Source organism: Ascaphus truei, chromosome 15 (assembly GCF_040206685.1).
Source record: "Ascaphus truei isolate aAscTru1 chromosome 15, aAscTru1.hap1, whole genome shotgun sequence".
NCBI classification, from domain to species: domain Eukaryota; kingdom Metazoa; phylum Chordata; class Amphibia; order Anura; family Ascaphidae; genus Ascaphus; species Ascaphus truei.
The window spans coordinates 16,012,212-16,035,868 of record NC_134497.1 but is presented as its reverse complement, the minus strand read 5'-3'; the positions used below and the strand labels follow the sequence as shown (position 1 = coordinate 16,035,868).

General features: G+C 43.4%; 1 protein-coding gene across 2 annotated transcripts in view; it reads left to right on the top strand.

The window, feature by feature from the left end:
* Nucleotides 1-23,657, top strand: part of SLC12A5 (solute carrier family 12 member 5) — an 86,769-nt gene that overhangs the window by 38,580 nt on the left and 24,532 nt on the right. For both annotated transcript variants that reach the window (XM_075571791.1, XM_075571790.1), the window contains exons 12-16: nucleotides 6,530-6,704; nucleotides 21,325-21,443; nucleotides 21,588-21,686; nucleotides 22,974-23,093; nucleotides 23,188-23,292. In XM_075571791.1, coding sequence (XP_075427906.1) covers nucleotides 6,530-6,704; nucleotides 21,325-21,443; nucleotides 21,588-21,686; nucleotides 22,974-23,093; nucleotides 23,188-23,292 — 618 coding nt within the window. The remainder of the gene's footprint in view (nucleotides 1-6,529; nucleotides 6,705-21,324; nucleotides 21,444-21,587; nucleotides 21,687-22,973; nucleotides 23,094-23,187; nucleotides 23,293-23,657) is intronic.

The following is a 23,657-nucleotide window of genomic DNA, read 5'->3' as shown; positions in this document are numbered from 1 at the left end:
GCTGACTACAAAAGAGGATATAGACCCGCAGGGCAGAGGTTGGGAGTAATACACCGACCTTGACCTGGGATCAGAGGCCTGGGATGCAGGGGAAATCAGGTATGTTCCGGGGTCAAGGCAGGCGGCAGGCAAGGGTAGTCAGGTCCAGTTCTGAGGTCGAGGTAGGGGGTAGGAAAAGGGTAATCCGGGCCGGTTCCGAGGTCGAGGCAGGCGGCAGGCAAGGGGTAGTTAGATTCAGTATCAAGGTCAAGACAGGCAGCAGGCACAACAAAGGCAAGGGAGAGCTCAAACAGGACACGGTAACCAGTACTTTGCATGAGCAAAGACTAGTAGAAACTGCCTGCTATCTAAAGCCAGAGGCAACTGCTGGCAATGAGAGCCAAAGAGAGGCTGATTTTCTGTCAGGGAGTAAGGGCAGGATTTGCCAGGAAGCAGGATGACCGTGGTAGCTTTGGACCAGATGATGTCAGTTCCTGGATGTTCTGACAGATCCCTTATAGTATCTCCCCCTTCAGGGTCAAACTCCGGGGCGACCAGGTCCTCGTTTTTCTGGCTGACGACGATGGAACGCCTTGATTAGAGCTGGAGCATGAAGATCCTGAGACTTCACCCAGCTCCTTTCCTCAGGACCATACCCCTTCCAATCAACCAGATATTGAATCGATCCTCTGCAGTTACGAGAGTCAAGTATCTGCCGCACTTCGTATTCAATTTGACCCTCAACATTTTCCGGACTAGGATGGGGAGGATCCTCAGAAAAGTGATTCCTCATCACAGGTTTCAGGAGGGACACATGGAAAGTGGTGGGAATGTTTAAAGAGGAGGGAAGGTTCAGCTGAAAGGTGACTTCATTAATCTTCTGGATGATGCTGTATGGACCAATGAATCGTGGTCCGAGTTGAGCAGAAGGTTGGCGTAAATGGATATTTCGCGTTGAAAGCCATACCTTATCCCCGACGGAGAATGGGTGTGATGGCCTCCGGTGCTTATCCGCTGATTTCTTTTGTCTCTCGGTAGCCGAGCGAAGGGTTGCCTGAATCCCATTCCAAAGGGCCTGTATATTCTTTGCCCTTGTATCTGCCGCTGAAACATCTACTGGTGGAGAATGAAGGGGAAGGACACGGCGATGTTAACCCCAAGCTGCGAAAAATGGGGAAGAGCCCAGGGAGTCATGTGATAGACTGTTGCGGGCAAACTCTGCTAGTGGTAAAAGCTCTGCCCAATCATTCTGATGTTCATTTGTATAGCACCTGAGGTATTGCTCCAGGGATTGATTGGTGCACTTGGTTTGCCCATTAGATTGTGGGTGTTAAGCAGATGAGAAATGGAGATCAATCCCTAATTGCCTGCAGAACGCCTTCCAAAATTTTGAGATGAACTGATATCCCCTCTCTGAGATGATCTCTAAAGGCAGTCCGTGCAGACGAAACAGCTCCTTGGTGATGGTGTCTGCCAGTTACGGAGAGGAAGAAAGCTTTTTTTTAGGGGTACAAAATGAGCCTGTTTAGTAAAACGATCCACAATAACCAAACTCGCAGTCATGCCTTGAGAGGGGGGAAGTTCCACCATAAAGTCCATGGAAAGGTGTGTGGCTGTAGAAGCCCACAAGGAAATGTTCGAGGAACCTTAGTTCAGGCACACACACTGCAGGCCGAGACGAAGTCCTGTACCTCTGTTTTTAATTCTGGCCACCAAAAAGGTCCTCTCCAGGAGCTCACGTGTTTTCCGAACCCCCAGCTGGCCTGCGAGCTTGGATTCATGTCCCCATCGAAGAACCTCCTGCCAAAGGAGAGGGGGAATGAAAAGTTTGGATGGGGGAATGGTTATTCCAGCGGGAGCCTTGGTCTGGGCTTTTTGAATACGATGAAAAATTGAAACAGCAGACACAATCTTAGATGAATGAATTATGGGGCCTTTGTCCATCGAATCAGTGTCATCCGTGGAGAACTGGCATGATAGGGCATCCGCCTTTACATTCTTGGAACCCGGCCGGTAGGAGATCACGTAATTAAAGCGAGTGAAAAAAAGAGTGCCCATCTAGCCTGGTGAGTGTTTAACCTGCGTGCCCCCTCGAGGTATTCCAAGTTTTTATGGTCCTTAAGAATCGTGACTGGTATGGCGGTTCCCTCAAGAAAGTGTCTCCATTCCTGCCAGGGCCATTTTAACGCCTAGAAGTTCACGATTGCCCACATCGTAGTTGTGTTCCGCTGGAGAAAACTTCTTAGAGAAGGAACACGGATGTAACCGACCCTGAAACTCACTTCTCTGTGACAGGACTGCGCCTGCTCCAACGTCAGAGGCATCCACTTCGACGATAAAAGGATGCCGAGGATCGGGGTGTTTCAGGATGGGTGAAGAAGAAAAAACATTTCTTGAGCTTCAGATAAGCTGCCTGAGCCTGCGGAGATCAGTTCATGTGATCTGCCTGTTTTTTTGTCATGACTGTGATGGGTACAACGATTTTGGAAAAATCCCGAATGAATTGCCTGTAATAATTTGGGAAACCCAAGAATCTCTGAATGTCTTTTAATCCCTTAGATACTGGCCAGTCCAGAACAGCAGCAACCTAGGCAGGATCCATTTCTAGGCCCTGGGCAGAGATGATGTATCTGAGAAAAGAAAGACTGGATTTCTCGAATTTAGCGAAGAGATTGGTCTCCAGGAGGCATTTTAGGACCACCCTCACCTGCTGATGATGATGTTCCAGGGTTTTTGAATAGATGAGGATATCATCAAGGTATACGATAACTGAGGAGTCTAACATGTCTCTGAAAATTTTGTTCATGAAGAACTGGAACACTGCGAGTGCATTGCATAGGCCGAAGGGCATCACCAAGTACTCGTAGTGGCCATCGTGTGTGTTCACTCGGCTTTATCCTTATAAGGCCCCTCTTAAATCAAGCTTGGTGAAAACTGTTGCCCCATGTAGACGATCAAAGAGTTCGGTGATCAGAGGAAGAGGATACCGGTTCTTGACAGTGATTTTATTCAAACCCCGGTAATCAATACAAGGTCTCAATGACCCATCCTTCTTTGCCACAAAGAAAAAACCTGCACCAGCAGGAGAACAGGATTTGCGAAAGAATCCTCGCTTCAAGTTCTCATCAATGTATGCCCTCATCGGCTTGGTTTCCAGTTTGGAAAGAGGATATGTACTGTACGTCCATGAGGAGGAGTCTTCCTAGGAAGGAGATGGATCACACAATCAAACGGTCGATGCACAGGTAATTCTTCAGGCAGTCCCTTGTCGAAGACCCGCCTCAGGTCAGAATAACAGGCCGGGAGACTGGGTAAGTCCTCCATTGCAGGCAGTAGAAGAGAACCCACCGGATGACATGGTAAAAGACATTTGACTTGGCAGGCAGACCCCAAGTTCTTATCTGTCCCGAAATCCAGTCAATCTGGGGATTGTGGGTATGTAGCCAGGGAAGCCCTAGAACCACATAGATGGCTGGGGAATTGGTGACAACCAACTGGACGAGTTTGTGGTGCAAAACACCAACCGTAGCCCTGATTTGATCCGTCTCTTGTGATATGACCCCCGATCCAAACGGTCTACCATCAATGGAAGAGATACCTAGGGGTATGTCCTTTCTATGGAGTGGAATCTTGATCCGTTGAGCGAAGGCCTCATCCAGAAATATACTAGCGGCTCCGGAGTCCATGAAGGCCTTGGTTATCACTGATTGGTCTTTCCAGGATAGGCAGATGGGGACCATCAAGTGACAAGGAGATGGGGAGAAGGTGCAGATACCCAGAGGAAACTCCCCTACTTGCTCTGGGCGCAGGCATTTCCTGACTTCTTAGGACATGTTCGTACCATGTGACCCTTCTCTCCGCAGTAGAGGCACAACCCCAAGGATCACCGGTGCTGCTTCTCCCGTTCTGTCAATCGCAAATTGCCCAATTGCATGGGTTCCATTGGTTCTCCTGCCGTTTCATTGGAAGGAGCCTGAATAGGTGGTCTCAGCGGAAGAGACTGGAATCTGTGAGAACGATCCTGCTCCTGGCATCTCTCCCTCATCCGAAGGTCCAGGGGTATGCAAAGGGCGATCAGGCCTTCCAGATCTGTGGGTAGGTCCCTTTATGTCAGTTAGTCCCTCAGCCTCTCCTCAATACCCTGGCAGAAAGCAGCCTTCAAAGCCCCCTCGTTCTAATGGGTCTCCGCTGCCAGGGTCCTAAACTCGATAGCATATTGCCCCATTGTGCGAGAGCCTTGTTTTAACTGTAGTAGTTCAAATTCAGTGGAAGGCGCATGGCCGGGGGTATCAAAGATTGTCCGGAAGGTTTGCATAAAAGTGACGGAATCGTCCAACAAGGAGGAACCCTTTTCATAAAGAGGTGACGCCCAAGCTAATACTTCATCCGTGAGGAGCGAGAAGATATATGCCACTCGAGAGCGGTGGGTAGAGAAGGATGACGGTTGTGTGTCGAACTGCACCTGGCACTGATTCAAGAATTCTCTGCAAGCCGAGCGAAGCCCTCCATAGCAGACAGGAGTCGGGATCTGGGGCTCCCTTAGGACCACAGATACTGGTGCAGCATCACGAGCTAAAGGCGCGGGCATAGATGGGGTAACGCTGGGGGTACTGAGGAGGCTGCACAGGGTCTGCAGCGTAGCAGAGATGGAATCCAGTTTCTGATCCAGCATAGCTAGATGGGTGGCATGGGTTCCCAGAAGCTGGCCATGCCAGAAAACGGCATTCGCTACCTCTGCAGGGTCCAATGCTTAGCTCGTGCAACGTGTAACGTTGCTGACTGCAAAACAGGATATGGACCCGCAGGGCAGAGGTAAAGAGTAATACACCGACCTTGGCCTGGGATCAGAGGCCTGGGATGCAGGAGTAATCAGGTACACTCCGGGGTCAAGGCAGGCGGCAGCCAAGGGTAGTCAGGTACGGTTCCGAGGCAGGCAAAGGGTAGTCAGGTCCGGTTCCGAGGTCGAGGCAGGCAGCAGGCAAGGGCTGGTCAGATTCAGTTCCAAGTTCAAGACAGGCAGCAGGCAAAACAAAGAGAAGGGCTCAAACAGGACAAGGTATCCAGTACGTTGCATGAGCAAAGGCTAGTAGCAACTGCCTGCTATTTAAGGCCAGAGGCAGCTGCTGGCAATGAGAGCCAAAGAGAGGCTGATTTCCTGTCAGGGGAGTAAGGTCAGGATTTGCCGAGAAGCAGGATGGCCGTGGTAGCTTCAGACCAGATTATGTCACTTCCTTGATGTTCAGACTGATCCCTAATAGTGTCTCTCTCTCTCTCTCTGGGTGGTGTCTTTCTCTCTCTGGGTGGTGTGTACGTTTCTGTAGATGGTGTGTGTGTCTCTCGCTCCGTGGTGTATGTCTCTCTCTAGGTGGTGTGTGTCTCTGTCTGGGTAGTGTATCTCTGTCTGTGTGGTGTCTGTCTCTGGGTTGTGTCTATCTCTCTCTGGGTGGTGTTTCTCTGGCTGGTGTGTGTGTGTCACTCTAGATGGTGTCTTGCTCTGGGTGGTGTGTGTCTCTCACTCTGGATGGTGTGTGTGTGTCTCTCTCACTCTGGGTGGTGTGTATGTGTCTCTCGCTCTGGGTGGTGTCTCTCACTCTCTCTCTCTGGATGGCCTCTCTCTGGGTGGTGTGTGAGTCTCTCTCTGGGAGGGGTATCACGCTCACTGGGTGGTATGTGTGTCTCGCTCTGGGTGGTTTGTATGTATGTCGCTCTGGGTGGTATGTGTCGCTCTGGGTGATGTCTCTCTCTGGCTGGTGTCTTTCTCTCGGGTGGTCTCATTCTCTCTCTAAGTAGTCTGTCTCTGGGTGGTGTCTCTTTCTCTCTCTGGGTGCTGTTTGTGGGGTGTCTCTCTTTCTGGGTGGTGTCTCTCTCTGTGGGTGGTGTCTCGCTCTCTCTGGGTGATCTTTCTCTCTCTGGGTGGTGTCTCTGTGTGGTATCTATTGCTCTGTGTGGTGTCTTTCTCTCTGAGTGGTGTCTGGGTGGTGTCTCTCTCTGGGTGGTGTCCCTTCTGGGTGGTGTGTGTGTCTCTCTCGCTCTTTGGTGGTGTGTGTGTGTGTCTCTCACTTTGGGTGGTGTGTCTCTCACTCTGGGTGGTGTCTTTCTCTTTGAGGTCTCTCTGTGTGGCGTGTGTCTCTCTCTCTGTGGGGTGTCTCTGGTTGGTGTCTATGTTTCTGGGTGCTGTCTCTGTGTCTCTGGGTTGTGTCTGTCTCTGGATGGTGTCGCTGCGTGGTGTCGCATTGTCTCTGGGTGCTGTCTCTGTGTTTCTGGATGCTGTGCCTGTGTCTCTGGGAGGTGTGTCTGTGTCTCTGAGTGGTGTCTCTGTGTCTCCTGGTGGTATATCTGTGTCTCCGGGTGGTGTCTCTGTGGGGTCTCTAGTTGGTGTCCGTGTCAATGGGTAGTGTCTCCACGTCTGTGGGTGGTGTGTCTGTCTCTCTGTGTGGTGTCTCTGTATCTCTAGGTGGTATCTGTGGGTGGTGTCTCTGGGTGGTGTCTCCATGTCTCTGGATGGTGTCTCTGTGTCTTTGTGTGAGCATCACTGTACATTCTCTTGCAGGTTCGGGGAGGCTGTGAATGGGAATTTAGTGGTTGGCACACTGGCGTGGCCATCCCCTTGGGTCATTGTTATTGGGTCTCTGTTCTCCACGTGTGGGGCCGGTTTGCAGAGTCTGACGGGAGCTCCACGCCTCCTGCAGGCGATATCACGGGATGGCATCGTGCCCTTCCTCAGAGTGAGTTACAAGTGTTACAGTATCAAATATGTCGTTCATTATAACCAATATTCATTACTAGCTGAGAGACCCGGCGTTGCCCGGGATGTAAATGCGTAATAGGTAGTATTATTTATAAATCGTGGAACAACAGGTGACTGTTTGTTGTAAAGGTTGGATAATAATATTGAAAAGAAAGATGGAAGAAAATGTAATACGATGTTGTATAAAAATGGTTTATTGTAACCACACCACAGTACAATGTATATTTTGGTGGCATAAGTGATGTAAAAATCTGAGTCGTGTGTCCTGCTAGGGTGTGAGGCGGCGGGTGGCGCGTGGGTTGTGAGTGCTGTGTGCGAGTGGGGGTCCTGCTAGGGTGTGAGGCGGTGGGTGGTGCGTGGGTTGTGTGTGCTGTCTGTGAGTGGGGGTCCTGCAAGGGTGTGAGGTGGCGGCTGGCGCGTGGGTTGTGAGTGCTGTCTGTGAGTGGGGGTCCTGCTAGGGTGTGAGGCGGTGGGTCAGTGATGTCGGTGCGTAGGGGCGGGAGCCAGCAGGTGTGTGTGGCGGCAGGTATGTGTCGAGTGTGGCGGGTGTCTGTTGAGTGCGTGCAGCGGCTGTGAGGCGGTGGGTGAAAGGCAGAGGCGGCCGGAGTAAGGGCGGGTGAAAGGCAGAGGCGGGGGTGGGGAGGCGAAGGCCGCTCACTCACCCGTCCGGCAGGTCCCACTTGGATCTGAGGCGGGAGACAGCGTGTTGTGGCCGCTATCCCGCTGTGTCCCGGGCGCTCGCTCGCTCCCCCGCTGACTGTAGCGGCGCCGGGGGGGGGGGGTATCGGGGAGACACTGACACTGGAGGGGAGGGGGGGGGGTGAAGGGGAGGTGAAGGCCGCTCACTCACCCATCCGGCAGGTCCCACGTGGATCTGAGGCGGGAGGCAGCGTGTTGTGGCCGCTCCCCCGCTGTGTCTCGGGCGCCGCCATCTTGGGCACTCGGCGCCGCGAGGCAGCCTGCCTGGCCACTGGCTGTTCCCCCGCCGGGAAGGGGTGAGTTGTAGCGCCGGGGAGGGGGGGGCATGTATATGTGTGGGGGGGGGGAGAGGTGGGAGATATAGAGGGGGGGTCTCGCACGGCCGCTGACACTGGGTGGGGGGCGCTGAAGGGGTAATAATAGTGTGTGTGTCCCGCTGACTGTAGCGGCGCCGGGGGAGGGGGGGGTCGGGGTGAAAGCGCGGGAGACACGGGGCGAGGAGGAGGTGCGCGCGGGTGCTGCTAACACTGTGAGCCCCGCTAATGTATGTAACAGTGTGTGTGTGTGTCACTGTGTGTGTGTCTGTCACTGTGTGTGTGTCCCTTTGTGTGTGTGTGTGTGTGTGTGTGTGTGTGTGTGTCTGTGTCTGTGTGTCCCCCCCTGTGTGTGTGTCCCTGTGTTCCGTGTGTGTCCCCCTGTGTTCCCTGTGTGTGTGTGTGTGTGTCCCTGTGTGTCCTTTGGCCCGTCACTCCGCCTCAGGCCAATGAGAGGTGTGCGGGGGCGGGCGGGCCAAGGGACCAATGAGATTTCCCCTAGGGACACCGGACATCCAGGCAGGCAAACATACAGTGCTTTCACTAATATAGTATAAGATACATTATAATAATATTAATAAGAGACGTCACATTATAACGTATTAATAAGAGGGACGTCACATTATAACGTATTAATAAGAGGGACGTCACATTATAACGTATTAATAAGAGGGAAGTCACATTATAACGTATTAATAAGAGGGACGTCACATTATAACGTATTAATAAGAGAGACGTCACATTATAACGTATTAATAAGAGAGACGTCACATTATAACGTATTAATAAGAGAGACGTCACATTATAACGTATTAATAAGAGGGACGTCACATTATAACGTATTAATAAGAGGGACGTCACATTATAACGTATTAATAAGAGACGTCGCATTATAACGTATTAATAAGAGGGACGTCACATTATAACGTATTAATAAGAGGGACGTCGCATTATAACGTATTAATAAGAGAGACGTCACATTATAACGTATTAATAAGAGGGACGTCACATTATAACGTATTAATAAGAGAGACGTCGCATTATAACGTATTAATAAGAGGGACGTCACATTATAACGTATTAATAAGAGGGACGTCACATTATAACGTATTAATAAGAGGGACGTCGCATTATAACGTATTAATAAGAGGGACGTCGCATTATAACGTATTAATAAGAGACGTCACATTATAACGTATTAATAAGAGGGACGTCACATTATAACGTATTAATAAGAGGGACGTCACATTATAACGTATTAATAAGAGAGACGTCACATTATAACGTATTAATAAGAGGGACGTCACATTATAACGTATTAATAAGAGGGACGTCACATTATAACGTATTAATAAGAGGGACGTCACATTATAACGTATTAATAAGAGGGACGTCACATTATAACGTATTAATAAGAGAGACGTCACATTATAACGTATTAATAAGAGAGACGTCACATTATAACGTATTAATAAGAGAGACGTCACATTATAACGTATTAATAAGAGAGACGTCACATTATAACGTATTAATAAGAGGGACGTCGCATTATAACGTATTAATAAGAGGGACGTCACATTATAACGTATTAATAAGAGGGACGTCACATTATAACGTATTAATAAGAGATACGTCACATTATAACGTATTAATAAGAGGGACGTCACATTATAACGTATTAATAAGAGATACGTCACATTATAACGTATTAATAAGAGGGACGTCACATTATAACGTATTAATAAGAGGGACGTCGCATTATAACGTATTAATAAGAGAGACGTCGCATTATAACGTATTAATAAGAGAGACGTCGCATTATAACGTATTAATAAGAGGGACGTCGCATTATAACGTATTAATAAGAGAGACGTCACATTATAACGTAGTAATAAGAGGGACGTCACATTATAACGTATTAATAAGAGAGACGTCACATTATAACGTATTAATAAGAGAGACGTCACATTATAACGTATTAATAAGAGAGACGTCACATTATAACGTATTAATAAGAGGGACGTCACATTATAACGTATTAATAAGAGGGACGTCACATTATAACGTATTAATAAGAGAGACGTCGCATTATAACGTATTAATAAGAGGGACGTCACATTATAACGTATTAATAAGAGGGACGTCACATTATAACATATTAATAAGAGAGACGTCACATTATAACGTATTAATAAGAGAGACGTCACATTATAACGTATTAATAAGAGGGACGTCACATTATAACGTATTAATAAGAGGGACGTCACATTATAACGTATTAATAAGAGGGACGTCGCATTATAACGTATTAATAAGAGGGACGTCACATTATAACGTATTAATAAGAGGGACGTCACATTATAACGTATTAATAAGAGAGACGTCACATTATAACGTATTAATAAGAGAGACGTCACATTATAACGTATTAATAAGAGAGACGTCACATTATAACGTATTAATAAGAGGGACGTCACATTATAACGTATTAATAAGAGGGACGTCACATTATAACGTATTAATAAGAGGGACGTCACATTATAACGTATTAATAAGAGGGACGTCACATTATAACGTATTAATAAGAGAGACGTCACATTATAACGTATTAATAAGAGGGACGTCACATTATAACGTATTAATAAGAGAGACGTCACATTATAACGTATTAATAAGAGAGACGTCACATTATAACGTATTAATAAGAGGGACGTCACATTATAACGTATTAATAAGAGGGACGTCACATTATAACGTATTAATAAGAGCGACGTCACATTATAACGTATTAATAAGAGGGACGTCGCATTATAACGTATTAATAAGAGGGACGTCACATTATAACGTATTAATAAGAGGGACGTCACATTATAACGTATTAATAAGAGGGACGTCACATTATAACGTATTAATAAGAGAGACGTCACATTATAACGTATTAATAAGAGAGACGTCACATTATAACGTATTAATAAGAGGGACGTCACATTATAACGTATTAATAAGAGAGACGTCACATTATAACGTATTAATAAGAGGGACGTCACATTATAACGTATTAATAAGAGGGACGTCACATTATAACGTATTAATAAGAGGGACGTCACATTATAACGTATTAATAAGAGAGACGTCACATTATAACGTATTAATAAGAGGGACGTCACATTATAACGTATTAATAAGAGAGACGTCACATTATAACGTATTAATAAGAGAGACGTCACATTATAACGTATTAATAAGAGGGACGTCACATTATAACGTATTAATAAGAGAGACGTCACATTATAACGTATTAATAAGAGGGACGTCGCATTATAACGTATTAATAAGAGGGACGTCACATTATAACGTATTAATAAGAGAGACGTCACATTATAACGTATTAATAAGAGGGACGTCACATTATAACGTATTAATAAGAGGGACGTCACATTATAACGTATTAATAAGAGGGACGTCACATTATAACGTATTAATAAGAGCGACGTCACATTATAACGTATTAATAAGAGGGACGTCGCATTATAACGTATTAATAAGAGGGACGTCACATTATAACGTATTAATAAGAGGGACGTCACATTATAACGTATTAATAAGAGGGACGTCACATTATAACGTATTAATAAGAGAGACGTCACATTATAACGTATTAATAAGAGAGACGTCACATTATAACGTATTAATAAGAGGGACGTCACATTATAACGTATTAATAAGAGAGACGTCACATTATAACGTATTAATAAGAGGGACGTCACATTATAACGTATTAATAAGAGAGACGTCACATTATAACGTATTAATAAGAGGGACGTCACATTATAACGTATTAATAAGAGAGACGTCACATTATAACGTATTAATAAGAGGGACGTCACATTATAACGTATTAATAAGAGGGACGTCACATTATAACGTATTAATAAGAGGGACGTCACATTATAACGTATTAATAAGAGAGACGTCACATTATAACGTATTAATAAGAGGGACGTCACATTATAACGTATTAATAAGAGAGACGTCACATTATAACGTATTAATAAGAGGGACGTCACATTATAACGTATTAATAAGAGGGACGTCACATTATAACGTATTAATAAGAGGGACGTCACATTATAACGTATTAATAAGAGAGACGTCACATTATAACGTATTAATAAGAGAGACGTCACATTATAACGTATTAATAAGAGGGACGTCACATTATAACGTATTAATAAGAGAGACGTCACATTATAACGTATTAATAAGAGGGACGTCACATTATAACGTATTAATAAGAGGGACGTCACATTATAACGTATTAATAAGAGAGACGTCGCATTATAACGTATTAATAAGAGAGACGTCACATTATAACGTATTAATAAGAGGGACGTCGCATTATAACGTATTAATAAGAGGGACGTCACATTATAACGTATTAATAAGAGGGACGTCACATTATAACGTATTAATAAGAGGGACGTCACATTATAACGTATTAATAAGAGGGACGTCACATTATAACGTATTAATAAGAGAGACGTCACATTATAACGTATTAATAAGAGGGACGTCACATTATAACGTATTAATAAGAGGGACGTCACATTATAACGTATTAATAAGAGCGACGTCGCATTATAACGTATTAATAAGAGGGACGTCACATTGTAACGTATTAATAAGAGGGACGTCACATTATAACGTATTAATAAGAGGGACGTCACATTATAACGTATTAATAAGAGAGACGTCACATTATAACGTATTAATAAGAGGGACGTCACATTATAACGTATTAATAAGAGGGACGTCACATTATAACGTATTAATAAGAGGGACGTCACATTATAACGTATTAATAAGAGAGACGTCACATTATAACGTATTAATAAGAGAGACGTCGCATTATAACGTATTAATAAGAGGGACGTCACATTATAACGTATTAATAAGAGGGACGTCACATTATAACGTATTAATAAGAGGGACGTCGCATTATAACGTATTAATAAGAGAGACGTCACATTATAACGTATTAATAAGAGAGACGTCACATTATAACGTATTAATAAGAGGGACGTCACATTATAACGTATTAATAAGAGAGACGTCACATTATAACGTATTAATAAGAGGGACGTCACATTATAACGTATTAATAAGAGGGACGTCACATTATAACGTATTAATAAGAGAGACGTCACATTATAACGTATTAATAAGAGAGACGTCACATTATAACGTATTAATAAGAGAGACGTCACATTATAACGTATTAATAAGAGAGACGTCACATTATAACGTATTAATAAGAGGGACGTCACATTATAACGTATTAATAAGAGGGACGTCACATTATAACGTATTAATAAGAGGGACGTCACATTATAACGTATTAATAAGAGGGACGTCACATTATAACGTATTAATAAGAGGGACGTCACATTATAACGTATTAATAAGAGGGACGTCGCATTATAACGTATTAATAAGAGGGACGTCGCATTATAACGTATTAATAAGAGGGACGTCGCATTATAACGTATTAATAAGAGAGACGTCACATTATAACGTATTAATAAGAGGGACGTCACATTATAACGTATTAATAAGAGGGACGTCACATTATAACGTATTAATAAGAGGGACGTCACATTATAACGTATTAATAAGAGAGACGTCACATTATAACGTATTAATAAGAGGGACGTCACATTATAACGTATTAATAAGAGGGACGTCACATTATAACGTATTAATAAGAGGGACGTCACATTATAACGTATTAATAAGAGGGACGTCACATTATAACGTATTAATAAGAGGGACGTCGCATTATAACGTATTAATAAGAGGGACGTCGCATTATAACGTATTAATAAGAGAGACGTCACATTATAACGTATTAATAAGAGGGACGTCACATTATAACGTATTAATAAGAGGGACGTCACATTATAACGTATTAATAAGAGGGACGTCGCATTATAACGTATTAATAAGAGGGACGTCGCATTATAACGTATTAATAAGAGAGACGTCACATTATAACGTATTAATAAGAGGGACGTCGCATTATAACGTATTAATAAGAGAGACGTCACATTATAACGTATTAATAAGAGAGACGTCACATTATAACGTATTAATAAGAGGGACGTCACATTATAACGTATTAATAAGAGGGACGTCACATTATAACGTATTAATAAGAGGGACGTCACATTATAACGTATTAATAAGAGAGACGTCACATTATAACGTATTAATAAGAGGGACGTCACATTATAACGTATTAATAAGAGGGACGTCACATTATAACGTATTAATAAGAGAGACGTCACATTATAACGTATTAATAAGAGAGACGTCACATTATAACGTATTAATAAGAGGGACGTCGCATTATAACGTATTAATAAGAGAGACGTCACATTATAACGTATTAATAAGAGGGACGTCACATTATAACGTATTAATAAGAGGGACGTCACATTATAACGTATTAATAAGAGGGACGTCACATTATAACGTATTAATAAGAGGGACGTCACATTATAACGTATTAATAAGAGGGACGTCACATTATAACATATTAATAAGAGGGACGTCACATTATAACGTATTAATAAGAGGGACGTCGCATTATAACGTATTAATAAGAGGGACGTCACATTATAACATATTAATAAGAGAGACGTCACATTATAACGTATTAATAAGAGAGACGTCACATTATAACGTATTAATAAGAGGGACGTCACATTATAACGTATTAATAAGAGAGACGTCACATTATAACGTATTAATAAGAGGGACGTCGCATTATAACGTATTAATAAGAGGGACGTCACATTATAACGTATTAATAAGAGGGACGTCACATTATAACGTATTAATAAGAGGGACGTCACATTATAACGTATTAATAAGAGGGACGTCACATTATAACGTATTAATAAGAGAGACGTCACATTATAACGTATTAATAAGAGAGACGTCACATTATAACGTATTAATAAGAGGGACGTCGCATTATAACGTATTAATAAGAGAGACGTCACATTATAACGTATTAATAAGAGAGACGTCACATTATAACGTATTAATAAGAGGGACGTCACATTATAACGTATTAATAAGAGGGACGTCACATTATAACGTATTAATAAGAGAGACGTCACATTATAACGTATTAATAAGAGAGACGTCACATTATAACGTATTAATAAGAGAGACGTCACATTATAACGTATTAATAAGAGAGACGTCACATTATAACGTATTAATAAGAGGGACGTCACATTATAACGTACTAATAAGAGAGACGTCACATTATAACGTATTAATAAGAGAGACGTCACATTATAACGTACTAATAAGAGGGACGTCGCATTATAACGTATTAATAAGAGAGACGTCACATTATAACGTATTAATAAGAGGGACGTCGCATAATAACGTATTAATAAGAGGGACGTCACATTATAACGTATTAATAAGAGGGACGTCACATTATAACGTATTAATAAGAGAGACGTCACATTATAACGTATTAATAAGAGAGACGTCGCATTATAACGTATTAATAAGAGGGACGTCGCATTATAACGTATTAATAAGAGGGACGTCACATTATAACGTATTAATAAGAGGGACGTCGCATTATAACGTATTAATAAGAGGGACGTCACATTATAACGTATTAATAAGAGGGACGTCACATTATAACATATTAATAAGAAGGACGTCACATTATAACATATTAATAAGAGGGACGTCACATTATAACGTATTAATAAGAGAGACGTCACATTATAACGTATTAATAAGAGAGACGTCACATTATAACGTATTAATAAGAGGGACGTCGCATTATAACGTATTAATAAGAGGGACGTCACATTATAACGTATTAATAAGAGGGACGTCACATTATAACGTATTAATAAGAGGGACGTCACATTATAACGTATTAATAAGAGAGACGTCACATTATAACGTATTAATAAGAGGGACGTCACATTATAACGTATTAATAAGAGGGACGTCACATTATAACGTATTAATAAGAGGGACGTCACATTATAACGTATTAATAAGAGAGACGTCACATTATAACGTATTAATAAGAGAGACGTCACATTATAACGTATTAATAAGAGGGACGTCACATTATAACGTATTAATAAGAGGGACGTCACATTATAACATATTAATAAGAGGGACGTCGCATTATAACGTATTAATAAGAGGGACGTCACATTATAACGTATTAATAAGAGGGACGTCACATTATAACGTATTAATAAGAGGGACGTCACATTATAACATATTAATAAGAGGGACGTCACATTATAACGTATTAATAAGAGAGACGTCACATTATAACGTATTAATAAGAGGGACGTCACATTATAACGTATTAATAAGAGGGACGTCACATTATAACGTATTAATAAGAGGGACGTCACATTATAACATATTAATAAGAGGGACGTCGCATTATAACGTATTAATAAGAGGGACGTCACATTATAACGTATTAATAAGAGGGACGTCGCATTATAACATATTAATAAGAGAGACGTCACATTATAACGTATTAATAAGAGGGACGTCACATTATAACGTATTAATAAGAGGGACGTCGCATTATAACATATTAATAAGAGGGACGTCACATTATAACGTATTAATAAGAGGGACGTCACATTATAACGTATTAATAAGAGAGACGTCACATTATAACGTATTAATAAGAGAGACGTCACATTATAACGTATTAATAAGAGAGACGTCACATTATAACGTATTAATAAGAGAGACGTCACATTATAACGTATTAATAAGAGGGACGTCACATTATAACGTATTAATAAGAGGGACGTCACATTATAACGTATTAATAAGAGGGACGTCGCATTATAACATATTAATAAGAGGGACGTCACATTATAACGTATTAATAAGAGGGACGTCACATTATAACGTATTAATAAGAGAGACGTCACATTATAACGTATTAATAAGAGAGACGTCACATTATAACGTATTAATAAGAGAGACGTCACATTATAACGTATTAATAAGAGAGACGTCACATTATAACGTATTAATAAGAGGGACGTCACATTATAACGTATTAATAAGAGGGACGTCACATTATAACGTATTAATAAGAGGGACGTCGCATTATAACGTATTAATAAGAGGGACGTCGCATTATAACGTATTAATAAGAGGGACGTCACATTATAACGTATTAATAAGAGACGTCACATTATAACGTATTAATAAGAGGGACGTCACATTATAACGTATTAATAAGAGAGACGTCACATTATAACGTATTAATAAGAGGGACGTCACATTATAACGTATTAATAAGAGAGACGTCACATTATAACGTATTAATAAGAGAGACGTCACATTATAACGTATTAATAAGAGGGACGTCACATTATAACGTATTAATAAGAGAGACGTCACATTATAACGTATTAATAAGAGGGACGTCGCATTATAACGTATTAATAAGAGGGACGTCACATTATAACGTATTAATAAGAGGGACGTCACATTATAACGTATTAATAAGAGGGACGTCACATTATAACGTATTAATAAGAGGGACGTCACATTATAACGTATTAATAAGAGAGACGTCACATTATAACGTATTAATAAGAGGGACGTCACATTATAACGTATTAATAAGAGACGTCACATTATAACGTATTAATAAGAGGGACGTCACATTATAACGTATTAATAAGAGGGACGTCACATTATAACGTATTAATAAGAGAGACGTCACATTATAACGTATTAATAAGAGGGACGTCACATTATAACGTATTAATAAGAGGGACGTCACATTATAACGTATTAATAAGAGTGATCTGACATTATAACGTATTAATAAGAGCGACGTCACATTATAACATATTAATAAGAGCGATCTGACATTATAACTCAGACTCCCCTGTTCTTCTCCTTGGGGACTTCAACTGCCACATTGATGACCCCTCTCTCCCTTGGGCTGACCGTTTTCTCTCTCTCTAACCTCTTCTTTTGGCCTTCAACAGTGGACTGCAGCCATCACCCACAAGGATGGCCACTACCTAGACCTGGTTTTCACAAAAAACGTTTCTTTCTCTGATTTCTCCATTTCCCCCTCTCCTCTCTCTGATCATCACCTCATCTCATTTTCTCTCTCTCTCGCTTCTCCCCCTCTTCATCTAGCCCTCGTTTCTGCAGAAACCTGCGCTCTATTAACCTACCAGCCTTTGATTCCACTTTACGCTCCTCACTCTCCTCTCTCGGTTCTGCTCCAGACCCTGACAACCAGGTCAGGAACTACAACTCTGCCTTATCCTCCCCTCTTGATCTACATCTCTTCCGCCCTTGCCCTTCTAACCCCAGACCCTGGCTAAATTCCCACACGCGCATGCTGCATTCCTCCACTCGTTTCTCTGAACGCCTATGTAGGAAATATATTTTAAGGAAAAGGTGGAATCCATACGTTAGAACATCCCGTTTCCTCCTCCCATCCTACACCGCTTCCTAACTCACCTCCTGCCTTCTTTGACTATTTTTATGCTGTCTCAGAGGAGGATGTGTCACTGCTGATCTCCTCTTCTCCCTCTACCACTTTCCCTCTTGACCCCATTCATTCCCATATCCTGAAACCTCTTGCTCCTACTATAACCCCTACGCTCACACACATTTGTAACTCATACCCTCTACTCTGGTACCTTTCCCTCCTCCTTCAAGCATGCAGCAGTTATAACATTACTCAAAAACAGCAAGCTTGACACTACCTGTCTTTCTAACTATTGTCCTGTCTCCCGCCTGCATTTTGCCTCTAAACTCCTTGAACGTCTTGTATTCTCTCGCTTGCTCCACTTTCTCAACACCCATTCTCTCCTAGACCATCTACAATCTGGCTTCCGCACTGATCACTCGACTGAAACAGCTCTCACTAAAATAACTAATGAGCTCCATGCTGCCAAAGACAGAGGTCATTACACTCTGCTCATATTACTCGACCTCTCTGCAGCACTTGACACCGTGGACCACCCTCTTTTCCTCCACATTCTCCATACTCTTGGTATTTGTAACAAAGCTCTATCCTGGATCTCCTCTTACCTCTCCCATCGTACTTTCATGTCTCTTCTGCTAACACCTCCTTCTCTATCGATCTCTCTGTGGGGGTGCCGCAGGGTTCTGTCCTGGGACCTCTTCTCTTTTCTCTGTACGCACATATTCTAGGTGACCTAATCACATCCCTTGGGTTTAAATATCACCTCTATGCTGACAACACACAAGTTTACTTTTCAACCCCTGACCTTACACCTGCTGTACAGACCAAAGTTTCTGAGTGTCTCTCTGCAATATCATCCTGGATGGCCCTCCGCCGACTTAAACTTAACATGGCCAAAACAGAGCTCCTCATACTTCCTCCCAAACCTGGCCCTACTACCTCCTTCCACATTACTGTTGGAAGTACCATTATTCACCCAATAGCCCAAGCTCGCTGCCTAAGGGTCACCTCTCTCACATTCTCCTCTCACATTCAAAACATTTCTAAAACCTTTCGCTTTTTCCTCAGCAATATTACAAAGATACGCCCTTTCCTCTGTTGCTCGACTGCTAAAACTCTGACTCAGGCCCTCATTCTCTCCCATGTCGATTACTCCACTACAATCTATCCTAAACGCTGCTGCCAGAATCACTCTACTCTTTCCTAAATCTGTCTCCGCGTCTCCCCTCCTGAAATCCCTCTCCTGGCTTCTTATCAAATCGCGCATCTCGCACTCAATTCTCCTCCAAACTTTTAAAGCTTTACACTCTTCTGCCCCATCTTACATCTGAGTCCTACTTTCTCGCTATACACCATCTTGACGCTTGCGTTCTGCTCCAGGATGTCTTCTCTCTACTCCCTTTGAATCTAAAGCCCTCTCCCGCCTTAAACCAAAGTAAATACTGTAGCAGCATATAAAATGTAGATACATATACTGCTCCTAACCCGGTGCTGCTCCTCCCCTGGTGCAGCGCCTGCCCCGGTGCTTCACCAGTGCGGCGCCTGCCCCGGTGCTGCTCCTACCCCATTGCGTCACTTCCTGACCTTTGTGGTGTTGCCTCACGCCTACCCGTAGCGATTACCTTCCATTGCCCACCCCCGTTTTCCCCTTTATACCTGCGTCCATAAGTGTTCTTTTATGCGTTTTGGGGATTCCTTCCCCCCTCCCATCCTGACCCATCTGCCCAATCTGTCCCGCTGCCCTCAATGCCATTTCCGCCAATGCCATACGTTCTCCTTTAGGTCTCTCATCAAAGAAAAACGTTAGTTAGTGGCGTCTGCTGGAACGGTGTGTCTTCCTCTCCCACGGTTAAGGGCTTACCCTCCACGCTGTGCCACCCTATTCATTCGGTGTTACTTCCTTTAGTATGGCCAGACGATGGGCCATGCGGCAGCCATGGTTCCTCAGAGGTTTCCACCACATAGGGATTTTATTCAGCCCTGGGTGATGCTGTATGCTGTGAGTTGGAGGATGTAACGACCTTTTTGGACCTCATATGTTCTGCCCTATACATTCTACTATATGTAGAAAAACACAACAGTCTCTAATTCAATACATCATTACCAAGTTGTTACCTCATTTATCATACTGATAAGATGGATACATCATATTGTATTGATGAGATGTTATATTGTAATGTATTTGCATTGTATCGTATTGATAAGGGGATGTCACATTGTAGCATATTGATAAGGGGATGTCACATTGTAGCGAATTGATATGGGATGTCATATTGCATCGTATTGATAAGGGGATGTCACATTGTAGCGTATTGATATGGGATGTCATATTGCATCGTATTGATAAGGGGATGTCACATTGTAGTGTATTGATATGGGATGTCATATTGCATCGTATTGATAAGGGGATGTCACATTATATCGTATTGATAAGGGGATGTCACATTGTATCTTATTGATAAGGGGATGTCACATTATATCGTATTGATAAGGGGATGGCTCATTGAATCGTATTGATAAGGGGATGGCTCATTGAATCGTATTGATAAGGGGATGTCACATTGTATCGTATTGATAAGGGGATGTCACATTATATCGTATTGATAAGGGGATGGCTCATTGAATCGTATTGATAAGGGGATGTCACATTGTATCGTATTGATAAGGGGATGTCACATTGTATCGTATTGATAAGGGGATGTCACATTGTATCGTATTGATAAGGGGATGTCACATTGTATCGTATTGATAAGGGGATGGCTCATTGTATCGTATTGATAAGGGGATGTCACATTGTATCGTATTGATAAGGGGATGTCACATTGTATCGTATTGATAAGGGGATGTCACGTTGTATCGTATTGATAAGGGGATGTCACGTTGTATCGTATTGATAAGGGGATGTCACGTTGTATCGTATTGATAAGGGGATGTCACGTTGTATCGTATTGATAAGGGGATGTCACATTGTATTGCATTGATAACAGAGATGTTGCATTGTATCGTATTGAACTCCTCTCCCTCTCATTCAGGTGTTTGGCCATGGGAAGGCCAATGGAGAGCCAACATGGGCCCTTCTGCTCACCGCCTGTATCTGTGAGATTGGTATCCTCATTGCATCACTGGACGATGTGGCTCCCATTCTTTCCATGTACGTTTGCTGTCTTTCTTTATCTGCTTCTGTCTTTCCAGCTCTTTGTTTTCCTTCATTCCTTTTATTTTCCAATTTCTCGTTCCATCTCCCATTCTGCAGTAATTCCCTGGCTCCTTTCACTTCTTGGTTCTTTCTCTGCAGGTTTTTCTTGATGTGTTACATGTTTGTTAACTTGGCCTGTGCAGTGCAGACTCTTCTCAGGACACCCAACTGGAGGCCTCGCTTCCGATATTACCACTGGTGAGTAAGAGTCTTGGAGATCTCCCCCACAGCAATGTAAGACCTCTACTGTGCTGGCACACCCATTTTATTGCAACATCATCCAGGCCCTCAAGACTACCAGTCTGAGACTCCACTACAGGCCCTTGAGACCACCAGTCTGTGAGACCCCACTACAGGCCCTCGAGACCACCAGTCTGTGAGACCCCACTACAGGCCCTCAAGACCACCAGTCTGTGAGACCCCACTGCAGGCCCTCGAGACAACAGTCTGTGAGAGACTACTAGAGGCCCTCGAGACCACCAGTCTGTGAGACCCCACTCAGGCACTCGAGACCACCAGTCTGTGAGAGGCCACTCCAGGCCCTCAATAACACCGGTCTGTGAGACCACTCCGGGCCCTCGAGACCACCAGTCTGTGAGAGGCCACTCCAGGCCCTCGAAACCACCAGTCTGTGAGACTCTACTACAGGCCTTCGAGACCACCCGTCTGTGAAACCCCACAACAGGCCCTCAAGACCACAAGTCTGTGAGAGGCCACTCCAAGCCCTCGAGAACACCAGTCTGTGAGACCACTCCAGGCCCTCGAGACCACCATTCTGTGAGAGGCCACTCCAGGCCCCCGAAACACCCAGTCTGTGAGACCCTACTACAAGCCTTCGAGACCACCCATCTGTGAAACCCCACAACAGGCCCTCGAGACTACCTGTCTGTGAGAGACTACTCCAGGCCCTCAAGACCACCAGCCTGTGAGAGACCCCTTGAGACCACCAGTCTGTGAGACCCCACTACAGGCTCAGAAAACACACCCACACCCTTATTTCACTCCTTCCAAGCCCTCGGAATCTGCAGCCTGAAGTTCTCTATCTCCCATCAGAGGGAGATCATTGCTATCTATTTCATTCTGCATTTGTTTGTCTCCCATTAGGTCATCTCCTTCACACCTCACCCTCCTCACCTGGTACACATATATTGTGCTCCCAAATCAATTTTTATATAGGACACTTGGGGATGAGTCTGTCTGTCTCACGTTTATCTGTAATCTCTCTCAAAACACTCTAATTCTTTGGAATTAGTCTGTCTCGCACGTTTTTCTGTGGTCTCTCTTTGTTCCTTGGCATTAGTCTCTCACTGTCTCTTATGTTTGTAGTCTCACTCTCGGGACACTCTTGTTTCCTTGGGTTGAGTCTCTGCCTGTCTCTCATGTTTATCTCTGGTCTGTCTCTATCGGGACACTCTTGTTCCATTGTGTTAAGGGTCTGCCTGTCTCATGTTATCTGTGGTCTCTCTCTCTCTCTCTCTCTCTCAGGGCACTCTCATTTCTGGGCATGAGTCTCTGCCTGTCTCTCATGTTTATCTGCTCCTGGTACTATGCTCTGGTGGCCATGCTGGTCGCTGGCCTTATCTACAAATATATTGAATACCGAGGGTGAGTATTGCAAACAATGACTGGAGCATGAGGCAGTGAGAGATATTGAGTGTCAGCTCTTGGGGCATTTGTTACAGTACTCTCATCTGTGCAGGGCAGAGAAGGAGTGGGGTGATGGGATCCGTGGGCTGTCTCTCAGTGCCGCTAGATATGCGCTTTTGCGGCTGGAAGAGGGCCCCCCGCATACCAAGAACTGGAGGTGGGTGTCAGTGAGAGAGCGCTGAGGAGGATGAGTGTCCATGAGAGAGCGCTGAGGATGCGTTTCAGTGAGAAAGCTCTGAGGAGGATGTGTCAGTGAGAAAGCTCTGAAGAGGATGTGTCAGTGAGAGAGAGCGCTGAAGAGGAAAAGTGTCAGTGAGAGAGCTTTGAGGATGAGTATCAGTGAGAGAGCGCTGAGGAGGATGGGTGTCAGTGAGAGAGCTCTGAAGAGTGTCAGTGAGAGAGCTTTGAGGATGAGTGTCGGTGAGAGAGCTCTGAAGAGGATGAGTGTCAGTGAGAGAGCTCTGAAGAGAATGGGTGTCAGTGAGAGAGCTCTGAAGAGGATGGGTGTTAGTGAGAGAGCTC